At 38.6% G+C, this 15,310-nt stretch overlaps 1 protein-coding gene across 5 annotated transcripts in view; it reads left to right on the top strand.

The window, feature by feature from the left end:
• The window catches only part of LOC126194848 (testis-expressed protein 2), a 407,145-nt gene that overhangs the window by 88,669 nt on the left and 303,166 nt on the right, over nucleotides 1–15,310 (top strand). For all 5 annotated transcript variants that reach the window (XM_049933193.1, XM_049933191.1, XM_049933190.1 and 2 more), the window contains exon 4: nucleotides 13,776–15,007. In XM_049933193.1, the coding sequence (XP_049789150.1) occupies nucleotides 13,776–15,007 (1,232 nt within the window). The remainder of the gene's footprint in view (nucleotides 1–13,775; nucleotides 15,008–15,310) is intronic.

The following is a 15,310-nucleotide window of genomic DNA, read 5'->3' as shown; positions in this document are numbered from 1 at the left end:
TTATAAAGGTGACGGGTGAACACACCCCATATTAATATTCGCTAATGGGTGTCCAGATACTTTTGATCAGATGGTGTACATGTAAATCATTCATCCCTCATTCATTCTATATGTCATCTCCAATATCGACCATATTCTAAGATTTTGACATATAAGCTGTAAATGCTGACTGTCATTCATATGTCTTCATTCTTGTTCCTGCCTCTTTTTGTCACTCCCACAACTTATGGAATAAATCACATTTCAGAAGTATGGATTCTACTTTCAATCTTGTTAATGAGGACACATGCTTCAGCCCTGAATAAACGAACTGGTACCACTGTAAGTCTGATAGAACTTCAGCATTGCCTCCTTACTTCGATTCTTAGCGTTCTATTTATAGTGCTGTACATTCATTTAGGTTTTTGATATTCTTTCCAATATTGAGCTCATCAGAAGATGAGAGTGTGCTACCAAGGAAAGTAAGCTGGCTGACATATTTAATGGTTTTGGTATTAATAACTACTGCACAACATACTTGAGACTATAAAATGCTGTGTATTATGTTTAATGCACCAACATTTCAAAATTATGCTGTATACCGTATTTACTCGAATCCAAGCCGCACTTTTTTCCGGTTTTTGTAATCCAAAAAACCTCCTGTGGCTTACAATCGAGTGCAAAATAAGCAGAAGTTCTGAAAAATGTTGGTAGGTGCCACCACAACTAACTTCTGCTGTCGAGTATATGTAATGCTACACGGGCGTGCTTTGCAGGCACAAAGATAAATACTGGTGCCAAAACCTCTCCGTGCGTCCACGAAGGTTCCTAGCCGAAAAAAAAAAAAAAAAAAAAGAAATAAGACACATTTTTGAGGAGATATTACGTCATAAACAATGAGATGCCACCGTGGGAAAATACCCAGATTCATGCATCCACTATTTGAGAATGAGAGCACTTAGTGACTAGCTACAAACGTTACATACAATTTCAAACCTTTACGAAAATTTTTTTGCTGACACCCCCTACAAAATAATGAAAGGCAAAAAGGTTGTCTCTTACTACATTTTCTCAGTACATACCGTAAATCTGCCGCAGTAGGCATGATGTTTTGATGTATTATTTCATTACTAGTAACTCTAATCGCAACATATTTCGCATACAGTAGCCACATATATCAGTAAATGTGCCGGCAAATTTATGTCTCTTTAAGACATATAATTCAGGAGATATGACGTGATAAACATCAAGATGCGTGAAAAAGTGCCGCGACAGGCATGACATTTTGTTCTATTATTTCTTCACTACTAACACTATTCGCAACACATTTCGCAAACGTGTTAAAAAAAGTATATAAAACCATGAGCGTATTCCTAAAAAACATTGTGCTAAAATTTTAAATCGGTCAAGAACTTTCCGAGATTTCTTCCGTTGCGAAGCACGGGGGTACAGCTAGTGTTTAATAAATATCTTAACTGCAGCAATGAAGTACGCTTATCGTAAGGAAAGGAAACAGTCTGAAATAGAAATAAAATTTACGGCGCAATGAATGGCAGATTGTTTTTCGTATGTATTTGAGATGTCATACTTTTGTAAAAACATTTAAAGCCATGTGGTCCACCGCTTTCACTGTCACTGTGTTCCGTTTCTGTGTTTGATTAAAATAGAACAGAAATACAATTTACAACATACTAATAGGAGATTGTTTTTGTTATTTATTCCAGCTGTGATGTTCTGTAAAAACATTTCACACCATGTGATCAATCTCTTTCACTGTCACTGTCTTCTGTTAGTGTGTCTGCGTCTTCCTCACTTACATCTGATGTGGCTGTGTTAATGATAATTTCGTCCAAGCAATTTCGACGACACCATCACGTGCCCAATATTCTTCTTCTGTTTCTTTAACTTTCTTGCAATATCCCTTCCAATCATTGGCAGTAACCGACTGGAAAGCTGCGTCCGCAAGATTCAGCATGTTTGTGGCAGCCAAGTCCCCTGATATGTTGTGCTCCCTAACATGCCTTTTTATCTTCGCCCATGCTAATTCTATTGCGTTTAAGTCGCAGTTGTAAGGTGGCGAGCGAACGACCTGGTGGCCTTTGCTTTCAGCCAGCAGGTTTACAGCAAAATACTTCTCAGCTGGCTTATTCGCTCGTACTTTTGCATACAGCTCGTCCTTCCTCATCACAGGGGATATTTCTGCGTTGCAGCCATTCCAGCATCCGCACTTTCGTGTCAAACTTCGTTGGAGATCTCTCTGTTTGCCTGTTATGGTAAGTAAGCGGAAGTTCTGAAAAATATTGGTAGGTGCCGCCACAACTAACTTCTGCCGTCGAATATATGTAGCACTACACAGGCATGCTTTGCAGGCACAAAGATAAATACTGGCACCAAAACCTCTGTGTCAGTAAAAAGAGAGAGAGAGAGAGAGAGAGAGAGAGAGAGAGAGAGAGAGAGAGGTGGAAGACGAGCTTTTTTTTCTGCCCTGAGTTTCGACCACTGCATTTTCATACATTATCCAATACAAATTTCGTACTGTTCATCTTCGAATGTAGCAGCATTTCAATGTACTACGAAAATCCGACTGGCAAGACTGTTTGGGATGTTTGTCAATATGGGAAACTCTTCATTCTGAATTTTTTCCTACCTGTGAGAAGAGATGGTTGCTAATAGGAACTTTTATGAATTGTGAATCGCATGCAGTGTTCTCTTCACCATAAGAATAATACAAATATAAACATTTTGTCATGTATTCTTTCGTGTTTTCAGCTATCTAATTTAAATCCTGTCTGCCTAATAAACTGCGAAACTAGAGTGGGATAACAGCAAAAGCGGAAGAATACACATATCATGTCATGTTTATATTCGTATTATTCTTATGCCTAATAGTGATACAGTCAGAAATGAAGCACAGCAATTGACTAGGTTTTTAAATCTAAGATGACTCTGATTTCAGTGCAGAATGTAATGTACTAAAAGAGGCGTCTGCAAAGATTTTCAAATGGAGAAAAATTTTCGCTAAACTCTCGTTCAGAACATCTTCTATCATACGCAATCTATTATTTGGTTCTTGTTGATCATTATCAAAGAAAGCAGCAGGGTAAGTAACAACAAATAGCAGTCTCTTGCCATTGTTTCGCTAATGAGGCGATTCCTCTCTCTCTCTTCTTCTTCTTCTTCTTCTTCTCTCTCGTTTTTTTTTTTAAATGTAAGCGGCGGTACCGTGCACAAAAGCAAGCCATGCGGCGAGCGGCGACAGGCCGTAAACACTCATTATCAGAAAGCGACAAACAATGCATGGCACAATACAGTAATGCATTTTCAGCTTAGAGTGACGTAAACACCTATAACAAAGAAAACGGCGCGTATCAGATCAAAGAAAAATAAGCAATCAATTCAAACCAGACGAAGCACGTGAAAAAGGAAGGGTACCCGTATAAATACGGACGGAGCGCCTGACGCATAGCAATGGCTGTTTGGTAAAGCTTAACTGCTAAGCTTACGATTCGAACCAAACTACTGTAGCTGTATCGTCATTCATTCGACCTAAATTATGTCTCATATTATAATGGACCAACTTTGTTTCGATTTGGAGGTGCGGTCTAAAACTTTTCTCTCACCTTGAATTTCGAGTCTCAAATTTCAGGTGCGGCTTAGATTCGGGAAAATTTTTTTTCCTTGATTTAGAGTCTCATTTTTCAGGTGTGGCTTAGATTCAAATGCGGCTTAGATTCGAGTAAATACGGTAATCTCTGTTTATTTAGAAGTTTCTTCACAGTGACTGTATACCATGGATGAACCCTCCAATTATGAACTGTTCTAATGGGCATTGTTCTTTTAAACTTGAGCCAGAGTTCCTCTACATGCTCCTGACCTGTGCTGAATGTTTCAAGTTTCTAATTGAGATAAGACATTACTGACTTTTTATCTGAACATTTATATCTTTCTGCTTGCTTTAGTAATCCTTCATACTTGGTAATCATTGTTGCCATAACCATATCATAGTCACTGATACCAGTTTTGATGTGGACATCCTCAAAGATGTCAGGTCTGTTTGTTGCCATTAGATCCAATATATTTCCATCATGAGTGGGGTTCCTAACTATATGTTGTAGGTAATTTTCAGAGGAGGCATTTAGTAAAGTTTCACAGGATGTTTTATCACATGCTCCACTAACAAAAATATAAGTTTTCCAGTCAATTGTTGGATGATTAAAGTCTCCAACAATGATTACAGTATGACTGGGGAGTTTACGTACAAGTGAACTGAAGTTTTCTCTAAAGTTTTTGTAACATCAGGAGATGAGTCTGGTTGGTGGTAGAAGGATCCAGTTATCATTTTGTGCCCACCCCTGATACTGAGTCTTGCCCAAACAAACTCACATGCAGCTTCAATATCTATGTCTGTGGATTTGAGTTTTTTTGTCTGTTGTGACAAATACACTACCTCCATTTTCCATTTGCTTATCCTTTCGATATACACTTAAATTTCCATAAAAAATCACACTGCTATCAGTTTCAGTTTCAAACAGCTTTCTGTACTTAGTATTGTGTGACCTTCACTGCTTTTCATTAGTGCTTCAAGCTCTGACACTCTGTTACAAATGCTTCAGCAGTTTACCATTATAATTTTAATACTCTCACCTGTGGGAGGCATTTCTTTCGATCTTACGCTGATACTTCTGGGTTTCCTATAGAAATCATTGTCTGGATTGGATGGAGAGTCACTTAATCTAAAAAAACCTTGTATGCACCCCACATATCGTCAGCTACCTGATTAGCAGCCTGTGATGTGTAGTGCACACCTGACCTATTTAGGGTGAGCCTACAGTTCTCAGCCCTATGGCGCAACCTAGCTTGTCACAGAACTTTCAAAGTTTCTGGTTCAGTCCTTCTACTCGATTCAGAACCAAAGGACCACAATCAAGTCTGGGGACAATGCTGCAAATTGTGAGCTTCGTTGAAAGACCACGCGCTAGGCTGGTCTTCTCAACCTTCTCTGCCAGTCACTGGAATGACCCAAGAATGACTTCGGAGCCCAGATGACAGAAATCGTTTTTCCAACGTGTGTCACAATCTGCAGTTGGTTGCACCCTGTTCCACCAATGGCTGCTGGAATAGCCTCTTCAACATTCTAATTGAGGCCCTTAGGCATATACAGTGAGTGCACCTGTTGTCCTCTCCTGTCCCTTGCTACCATTTCCTGAAGGGGAACCATCATTCGCCGCACATTTGAACTGCTGACAATTAATAGACCCCTACCTTTTTGCGTTTGCCTCCTCCTGACATTGGACAAAACAGGTTTCCCCAAAACAGGTGAAATGAGTCTCACTGGCTCAGTTTCAGTTTGTGTAAGACAGCATCTCAAACTTGTTGGTTAGGGGGATTGGTATATCATCCTGAGTCCTCCCTGGTCCCCGTCCATCCTGTACAGGATGCCTAGATCTTCCATTGACACACCACTTTCACTCAAGTGGATGGGTAAAGACAGATACTGTACTTTCTGCAGAGGAGACAGATTCCACAGGAGAGGATATTACTTCAGGCACCTCTGATACAGGTTTCACAGGTACATGACTCCCGGGAGCTCTTCCAAAACACCAATTTGCAGTAGCTGTCAGCGGTTTGACACTAGCCGGGGCAATTTCCAGCTGCTTAAGAATGTCAACCGATTCATCTCTTGTTTGAGAACAGCTTCACAGTGGGGCTGCATTTAGGCTGGTGCAATGTGTTACAACGCAGTGAACAAAGGACTTTAAATTAAACCTGCTGATTATCTTTTAATCTGTTGAGCTAAAAAGTTGCTAATTCCTTATAAGAACTGAAGCAGATACACAAAATGAGATTTCTATTAAGGCAACACAAAAATCTGTGACAGAAATTACTACTTTCCCAAAATGTTTGGATGTTAATTATTGTTGTTAGCAAACTCAAAAACAGAATAAATTTATGATAAATGCAGATCATATGTATGGCTACTCCTCTGTAGGGGAAAACTAGATGTAACACAAAATGTTAGTTAGAAAATCTGCTACAGTAACTAAATGACAAACCCTGATTGCTCGTAGATTATGCGAAGGGCAATGGTAGCTTCCAAAAATTCTCAAAAATGCATGTTTATTTGCATTGATATACAATGTAATTCAGGGATGATGAATACTTTGGCTGAACTATGAACCACAAACGCTGATTTGCTACGAATTAAATTATGTATCTGAAACACTTGTACTATTAACTTACAAAAATATAATTTTATAAGTATTCGAAAATTCTGAAACTAACCTATTTCTCTCGTAATTGGACAATGAAATTAGAGGAAGATTGTTTTGAACAAGGATATGCATACTGTCCTTAAAAATTTTATAAGAGCACAATTTCATTTAAGGCCACAATTGACGATAACAGTACTAGTTTATTGCGGCACTCGCAGATGTTTGAAATTTCACAATATATCACAGTACAAATGGGTATGAAGACAATCAAAGAAACATTACACAGAAGAAGCAATGCAAACAGAAAAATATGTGACTACAGAACTGTAAATCGACACACAGTCTTGTACAAGCAGTCTCACACAAGGGAAAATTCACAAGTCAACTTTTATATATAAACGTGCGTATCACAGGGATTTTTCACTTAGCTGATTCTGTGCACTTTTCTACAATGGTGTACCGAAGAACACTGCAGCGTAAATTTAATGTGATCAAAATTGCTAAAATATGGAGCACCAACAAAGCACGTCTTCTGCCTGTTGCAGCTAACAATGCTTTGTCCTGGTGCTTAGTCACAGTGTTGAGGATGTTTCCAGAATGAATTTTTGACTCTGCAGTGGAGTTTGTGCTGATATGAAACTTCCTGGCAGATTAAAACTATATGCCAGATAGGGACTAGAACCTCAGACCTTTGTCTTTTGTGGGTAAGTGCTCTGTTGACTGAGCTAGCCAAGCTCATCTCGTGACCCGTAATCACCGCCTTACTTCTGTCAGTGCCTCAGCTACTACCTTGTGAACTTGACAGAATTTCTCGTGTGAAACTTGCAAAGTTCACAGGAGAAGGAGAGGTGCAGGCGGAAGTAAAGCTGTGAGGAGGCTAGTTCAGTTGGTAGAGCACTTGTCAGCAAAAGGAGAAGGTCCCAGGTTCAAGTCTTTGTCTGGCACATAGTTTTAATCTGCCACCAAGTTTCAATGTATTAGAGTCTTTGAACATGAGTTACATGTGATTACAGAGTACGAGGGAGAGAGAGACAGAGTGAGTGAGTGAGTAGAATGAAAATGGTTTCAGGTAAAAGTGAACATCCTTGTATTCCTGTCAAGGCAAAGAGAGTTTAAATAGTAATTTACCAAACATCTTGAATAAATGCATCTATTTGGGATGAGGAGGATGACCTTTGCATGTTATTTATCTGTGAGACTTGTACTGAACATTTTTCAGTGGCATCTCAAACTTCCAAATCACCATGAATACAGTGATCAGCTAGTGGTCACAGATGTGTGTGTGACAGTTTCATACCAAAGAATCCCTGATGCACTCATTCTTTGATGTAATAGTGCTTAACAGCCAGATTCATGGTTTGAGGTATTAATTGGTTCAAATAGTGATACCAACTCATACACATTGTGAAACATCTCACAGCTCAGTAATAACCTCATGGTAACAATGAAATATTAAAGCAGCAGTTCATTCACATCACTGGAGAACCATAAAAATACAATGAAGCTACTGCAGCAAGAAGTATATAACTGTAATGAAGGTCTGGTGTGGGGGGCGGGTGGCAGGTAAACATTTACATTATTTGTACTTCATGTAATTTCACCTTTATTAAAATGAATTACCATGTTCTGTGTATTGTTTCAATATTCTTGATTATATAAATCATTTGGCAGCATACTGAGGGACTTTAGCCCAAAACTTGCTACTGGAAATAATAGGAATTTCTTAGCTTCTTCGGGTACATAATTGTCACAAAATGACTTTGAGGTGTCAGATACTGAATACACTAACAACTGTGAAGTACAGTAATTAGTACAAGTCGTTGATAGTCATTTTGTGAGGTTCCTTCTTATTCTTCTCTTTGTGCTGAGAATTACTCCTCTCCTTTGCGAGAGATTGGTTGTTTTATCATTAGCATTATTTGGTGATCAATTGAGTGAAGTTCATTAAGTGCCCTGGTTTGAGATGCCACTATCAGTTTATTATATACTTTATCAAAAAGTATTATTGAATTATGTAACAAAATTATGCCATGTAATTCGAATGAATCTTCATCTTTCATTAATACTTCAGTATGGGATGATATTCCCTACCAGCAAATAGTTGTACATGGCTTTCTTTTAAATATTTCCTCTGCCCAAGTGTTCATGATTCGCCACATTTGAAGAATCCACATTAACTACTGCCACATTGGTGCATGCTAAAATATGAGCAACTGTAAAACTCATTGTTGAGTCCACAGATGCTTAACCATACGTTGTTGCACCTCACTGAGGTTGTACATGTGTATGAAGTTCTCATACAGTTCTTAAAAATAAGAACTGTTAAATATTTGAATATTTGTTGTGATAGGTTAAATAAAAGTTTGACTTGTGCAGAACACATTTATAAATATATGTTGGCTGGTCTCAAACATATCCCCTCATCCCTCATATTGCCAACAACAGAGTGCCTGCTGTTTGCTCTCAGATCCCCTCCTGCACCTCTTGCCTGACATCACATCCTTCAGCTTCAGAGAGTGTGTTCATTATTGGTTCCTCTAAGCCGAACTTGTCCTCTACTTGACCGTTTTTGCAAGTAGAGATATAAAAGAACATTGAGCCAGTCGATGTCTGACATGGCTGCGATTGCTCTAGTGCATCTTGTTGTTTTCTTAATTCGACTGGCAATAAATCCTTCAGTTCGAAACCTACAGCGGCACCATCTTGATGAGTAGATACAGTTGTGTATGAGGTGGATGTGATCCGCATCATGTTTCCACATGATAATCTGGCCAGGGTAGGTTTGTGCAATGATATTAATTCGTCTACAGAATTCATCAACTTCATCCTCTCCTCTGAGGACAATAACGTCAGTGTATACCATCTTTCAGAGATATCAGTTATTCGGAGAAGCTCTGGAAACCAAAGGACGAGACTAATGAAGAACTTTCGAATTGAGTCAAATAGTTCAAAATGGTAAAGATGTATTCACCTAAGACTCCATCTCCCTGTGCCAGCTTGCAATTCAATCTCGTCATTAAGTATATCATTGTCTTCAAGGACGGTGTTGGTATTTCTGCTTCCAGGAGAGTGAAGATCGTCTGTACGGCTTCCAACAGATTCTCCATTATAAATCTGCAAACAACAAATCAGCTATATCAGTGTAGTCTTCCTCTGAATCCGATACACTGCTTAACGAGCCACCACAACGTACACTTCTGAACAATGGAGTATTTGCACAAAACATGCACCAAAGACTATATTGTTTAACATGTGGTGGTCAAGTTACCCCATATGAAAATGATGGTGTCTTAGTTACCATATTAATTTTCATTTCAATAAGAAGTGATTGCAGTAGCACGTTTTGCCATGAATCGGATAATTTACATAAACAGTTTTCACAAATAGTATATACAAAATGCTTGTAAGTTACTTCGTAAAAAAATACTTTGATTTTGAATCTACTTTGCCAGAATGTACAAATGTCAAAAGAAGACATTGTGATTAAACCAAGTGTTTCCCGTGGAACTGGAATTCCTGCTCTTATTTTTCCACAAGCTTCTAATGCATCATTTACGATCTCACAAATCGTTGAAACATTCTCACTTTTATTAAATATATAACATTCTGGCAACCTATAGGAATTTAACATGAAATTAAATTTCGAAACACGAAATTCCAACAGAATATCTTCCTGTATAGTTTGTATTAAATCTAATTGAAAAACATCCAACACATTTTGCAGTCTTCCACAAACAGAAATTTGTGCAAGTTTGTACAAAGTTTCCATTGTAATAGAAGTGTACTTACTATTTCTGGCAGCTCGTTAGCGACAATAGAAGTTCTCGGAGTCGATTCAGAGGACATAATGTACAGACGACAATACCATGCCCCTTATATACTGGAGTGGTTGCTAACCAACTTCAGTTATCAATACTCATATGTCTGTCACTCCAAAACGAAAACTTTTACACGTGCCAACCTTTTGCTGGCGTGGATGCTTGCTCAGATAATTGTGCTAAAAGGACAAATTAACTCAGCGGGACAGGGACCGCTGCCATGCTGACCCTGGGGGCCCCGGTGGGTAAATGACCTTGGGCGCTCGAAACTCCTAAAAGGACAAATGATCTCAGCGGGACAGGGACCGCCGCCATGCTGGCCCCGGTGGGTAAATGACCTTGGGCGCTCATGAAACGAAGACATGACGACTCGTCTTCATGTTTCAAGCGCCCAAGGTCATTTAAAGTATATCCTTGACCATAAATATAACTATTTACAATAATCATGTCGGGGATGTGACTTATATTGTCATAATACCCCAAAATTTTGTAATGAATAATATGAATTGCAGAACTATGTATAAAAGGGGCTGCTGTCCACAATATAACTAATATTGCAACAAAAGACCAAATAGAATGTTCAGTAGTGTTCAGAGGGAACAAATTGAAACAAACAACAACAACAACAGTAATAGTAATAGTAATAATAATAATAATAATAATAATATGTTGAAGGCATTTAACAACTAAACAACCGAAGCATAAATAATAGTCAAATTTCAGTTTATAACTATTTGTAAAACATTCATGAAAGGTATCTGATGACCTTGTTAGCATTAGTGTCATACCAATAGTTTTAGCTTGCGGCCTAAACTAAGTATGCTGTCCAATAAAACTAATATTTAAAGACTCTTGTCAATGAAAATGGCACATAAAATCAGTTTGAATGAAAAGTATTTCTATAGGATATCAAATAAATTATATTTTTCCTTGACATTTGCATGTTTATAACTTTCTATTTAGTTTTCAGAACAATTATAACAAGAATAAATATTCCATCAAAACAAATAAATTTTACAAGAAAAGCTCTGGTTGAAAGAATGATGAAAAAACTTTTCAGATTCTAATTTGTGAAATACTCATCACACATTCCTATGAAACAAGTTCACTTTGAATTTTCATAGAAGCACTTTTTCCACACCCACTTAACTCGATCTACAGATCTTGGATATACTGCCATAACTGTGTGTTATCTTACTACGTAGCATCAGGGCTGAACCTCATCTGTAAAATCGTGCTCTGGCTCAGAACAGTTTCAATTTTCAAGACATACAAATGAGCCCAAATCAGCATCCAATCTACTACTCTCACTCATCACATTCTTGTGTCACATTGACCCTAACATAAAAATGAAAATAAGCTGCCGGATTCAGTTGAACTACTGTAAAAAAAAAAAAAAAAAAAAAGAAATTATGTAGACATTACAAAAAATTTAAATTTGTAAAACTGAATACTCAGGTGAACATCTGAAGATGAGCCTTAAGGATTGAAACCGGTCACTCCAATTAAAAGAAATTTGAAATCAAGTCTGTTTTTTAATTATTATATCATTGCAATTAAAATAAATATCTTTGACCCCATACTTATCTATATATTGTGTGTAAATGGAGACTGTAACTCATATTGTCTCGTGCTCTCATATCAATTGAAATGCAGCTATGGTGACATAACAGTTTCCAGCCGCCCGCATCTTGTGGTCGTGCGGTAGCGTTCTCGCTTCCCACGCCCGGGTTCCCGGGTTCGATTCCCGGCGGGGTCAGGGATTTTCTCTGCCTCGTGATGGCTGGATGTTGTGTGATGTCCTTAGGTTAGTTAGGTTTAAGTAGTTCTAAGTTCTAGGGGACTGATGACCATAGATGTTAAGTCCCATAGTGCTCAGAGCTATTTGAACCAATTTCCAGCCTGTGACCAGTTTTCAGTGGTTATTTTTATCCTTTTAAAACAAAAAAGTTGATTAACGCTATTGCCCCAGTACGTAAATTATCAGCAGTTTAGAAATTATAGAGATAGAGAATTCTTCCTACCACTTGCACTTAAAAATTTTGAACCTTTTTTAAAATTTGCAAACTCATCATAGTCATTTTTCTTTTAATTTTGATAGAAACTTGTGTTTTTACAATAATAAATATTATGTTATAGTTTATATCATAAGCATTCAAGAACTTTAATTCTTAAATATTTCATTGTACCCAAAATAAATTGCATTAATGTTCCCTATGAATCTGTCATTCAGTGGAAGCTACACTGTGTGATCAAAAATATCCGGACACCCTCAAAAACATATGTTTTTCATATTAAGTGCATTGTGCTGCCACCTACTGCCAGGTACTCCATATCAGCGACCTCAGTACTCATTAGACATCGTGAGAGAGCAGAGTAGGGTGCTCCGCGGAACTCACTCACTTCGAACGTGGTCAGGTGATTGGGTGTTACTTGTGTCATACGTCTGCACACGAGATTTCCACACTACTGAACATCCCAAGTCCACTGTTTCTGATATGGTAGTGAAGTGTAAATGCGAAGAGACACGTACAGCACAAAAGCATACAGCCCCTACCTTGTCTGTTGACTGACAGAGACTGCCGACAGTTGAAGAGGGTTGTAATGTGTAATAGGCAGACATCTGTCCAGACCATCACACAGGAATTCCAAACTGCATCAGGGTCCACTGCAAGTACTATGACAGTTAGGCGGAATATGAGAAAACTTGGATTTCATGGTAGAGCAGCTGCTCATAAGCCACACATCATGCCGGTAAATGCCAAACGATGCCTCGCTTGGTGTAAGGAGCGTAAACATTGGACTGTTGAACAGTGGAAAAACATTGTGTGGAGTGATGAATTACGGTACACAATGTGGCGACCCAATGGCAGGGTGTGGGTATGGCGAATTCCCAGTGAACGTCATCTGCCAGCATGTGTAGTGCCAACAGTAAAATTCGGAGGCGGTGGTGTTATGGTGTGGTCGTGTTTTTCGTGGAGGGGGCTTGCACCGCATGTTGTTTTGCATGTCGCTATCATAGCACAGGCCTACATTGATGTTTTAAACACCTTCTTGCTTCCCAATGTTGAAGAGCAATTCGGGGATGGCGATTGCCTCTTTCCACATGGTCAAGCACCTGTTCATAATGCACATCCCTGTAATGGACTGTCCTGCACTGAGTCCTGACCTGAATCATATAGAACACCTTTGGGATGCGTTGGAATGCTGACTTCATGCCAGGCCTCACCGACTGACATCAATGCCTCTCCTCACTGCAGCACTCCATGAAGAATGGGCTGCCATTCCCCAAGAAACCTTCCAGCACCTGATTGAATGTATACCTGCAAGAGTGGAAGCTGTCATCAAGGCTGAGGGTGGGCCAACACCATTTTGAATTCCAGCATTACCGATGGAGGGCGCCATGAACTTGTAAGTCATTTTCAGCCAGGTGTCCGGATACTTTTGATCACATAGTGTATGTGAAAAATTATTCATTACTTTTGTCTCTATGATTAGTATTATAAAGACTGTTTTCTGTACCATACAGTACCTGTTGGTGGTTTCTAATTAGAGTTTGAGACAGTGTTCCTTATTTTTTTACACATTTTTGCCTAAATGTTTTACTGAATGGGTTTAAATTCCAGACTGTTGTGCACACTTGTATTCAAGAGAGCTTTCTCTTACTACACCATAGTACAACATAGTTGCAAGTGAATTAAAAAAAATTACTCAGTGATACATTGATGTTGATTGATATTTATTAGTTTTCTTATTTTCTTCTCAGGGGAAGAGGAAAGCCAGTCATTACCACCATCAAGTACGGTATCAGTTGCAACAACAACTGTTGCTTCTACTTCTGTTGCCACTACTGTCAGTAATACTACATCAGGTACTATTACTGTTACCTCTAGTAGCACAGCTGCCTCCTCCAGAGATCCATCTCCTATGAAAGAGTACCTGAAAGGCTTGGGAAAGAGATCAACCAGTGTTGACGTTGGTGTTTTGGATGCTTCGTCTGCAAGTGGCAGTGACACATGGAGGATTTTTCATGAACTGAGGGGCAAGATAACAAAGACTGTTGAAGAAAAAATTAGTGAGATGAAGAGTGATAGGAGATCAGGTTCCCTATCATTTAGTGACATTGGTAGGAGTAGTAAACTGTTAGGAAAAAGTAAAGAGAATTCTAGTATAAGTGATTCAGAAGACATTTCTGAAGCCTCAGGGAAAACAATGGAGCAGAAAGATGGTGCTGCTAGGGCAGACCCATCTCCAAAAAGGTCTTCAATGGAGAAGTTATCAAAGAAAGGTTCTAGTTCCATTGATGAGAAAGATGATCCAGATGAAGACAGTAAAAGTACAACAGCTCAAGATGAAGCTTCAGAAGAAGGTCCCGGTACACCTGTGCAGGGCGAGACTGACAGTTTGTCAGAACTGACAGTTCCACCGAAAAAGCTTTCTTTCCATGCCAAATTTAGGAGTAATCTTTCTGGGCTAAGACATCGACAGCATTCGCGTAAACCTGCTATTATCAGCAGTATTACAATGTCATCTCTTGCATCTACCAAAGAAGATGAAAAGACTGAAAACACTGTAGAGGATGATATTGAGTCAGGTGTTGAGGCATCTGAGGACATTCATGTACCAGAACCTGTAATTGCTAAAGCAGATCCTGGGAGATTAGACTGCACGAAATTTATTCCGTCCAGCCAAATGAAAAAGAAAGAACATGTTTTTAAATTTGTAGGTTGTCTCTCTTGGAAATGGTATATATTCATTATTTCCTATTTCATTTTCAATTTATATGCTCCACTTCCAAATTTCATTTTGGGATTTGTGAATGGGTTACTTGTTATGTACATGATGTTTTGTCTTAGTAAGTTGTTTAATCATATGTTCGTACCTGACGGAGTTCATTTGCCACGGAACCTTGAACCAGTTGTGATTCCAGATTATTCAGCCATGCCTATATTGGAAGTTCCACCGGTAAAGGAGTACCAGCCTCTCACAAAATACGCAGTAAGTGATACTTTGTTTTATACTCTGAATTGAAAGTAATTTTTCATGATTTATATGTTCTAATTTTTAGAAAGGATCAGAAGTAGTAAGATAGATCACAATGAAAGAGACATGAAAATTTTCCAACTTAGTTAATGATCTACGTCTAAAGACTGTACATTGACAAGATGTTACATGCTCTCCTTTCAAGACATTCCTCACATTTTATTGTCGTGCACTGACTGTTGAGAATACATATTTCTCCTGAATGTAGTGACACTTCTATGGTAGAATAATTCTGTGCTATCTAATGGAGTAGATAAA

The sequence above is a fragment of the Schistocerca nitens genome, chromosome 7 (assembly GCF_023898315.1).
Source record: "Schistocerca nitens isolate TAMUIC-IGC-003100 chromosome 7, iqSchNite1.1, whole genome shotgun sequence".
In the NCBI taxonomy this organism is placed as follows: domain Eukaryota; kingdom Metazoa; phylum Arthropoda; class Insecta; order Orthoptera; family Acrididae; genus Schistocerca; species Schistocerca nitens.
Note: the sequence above shows the minus strand (reverse complement) of the source record. Positions and strands in the feature narration are given on the sequence as shown.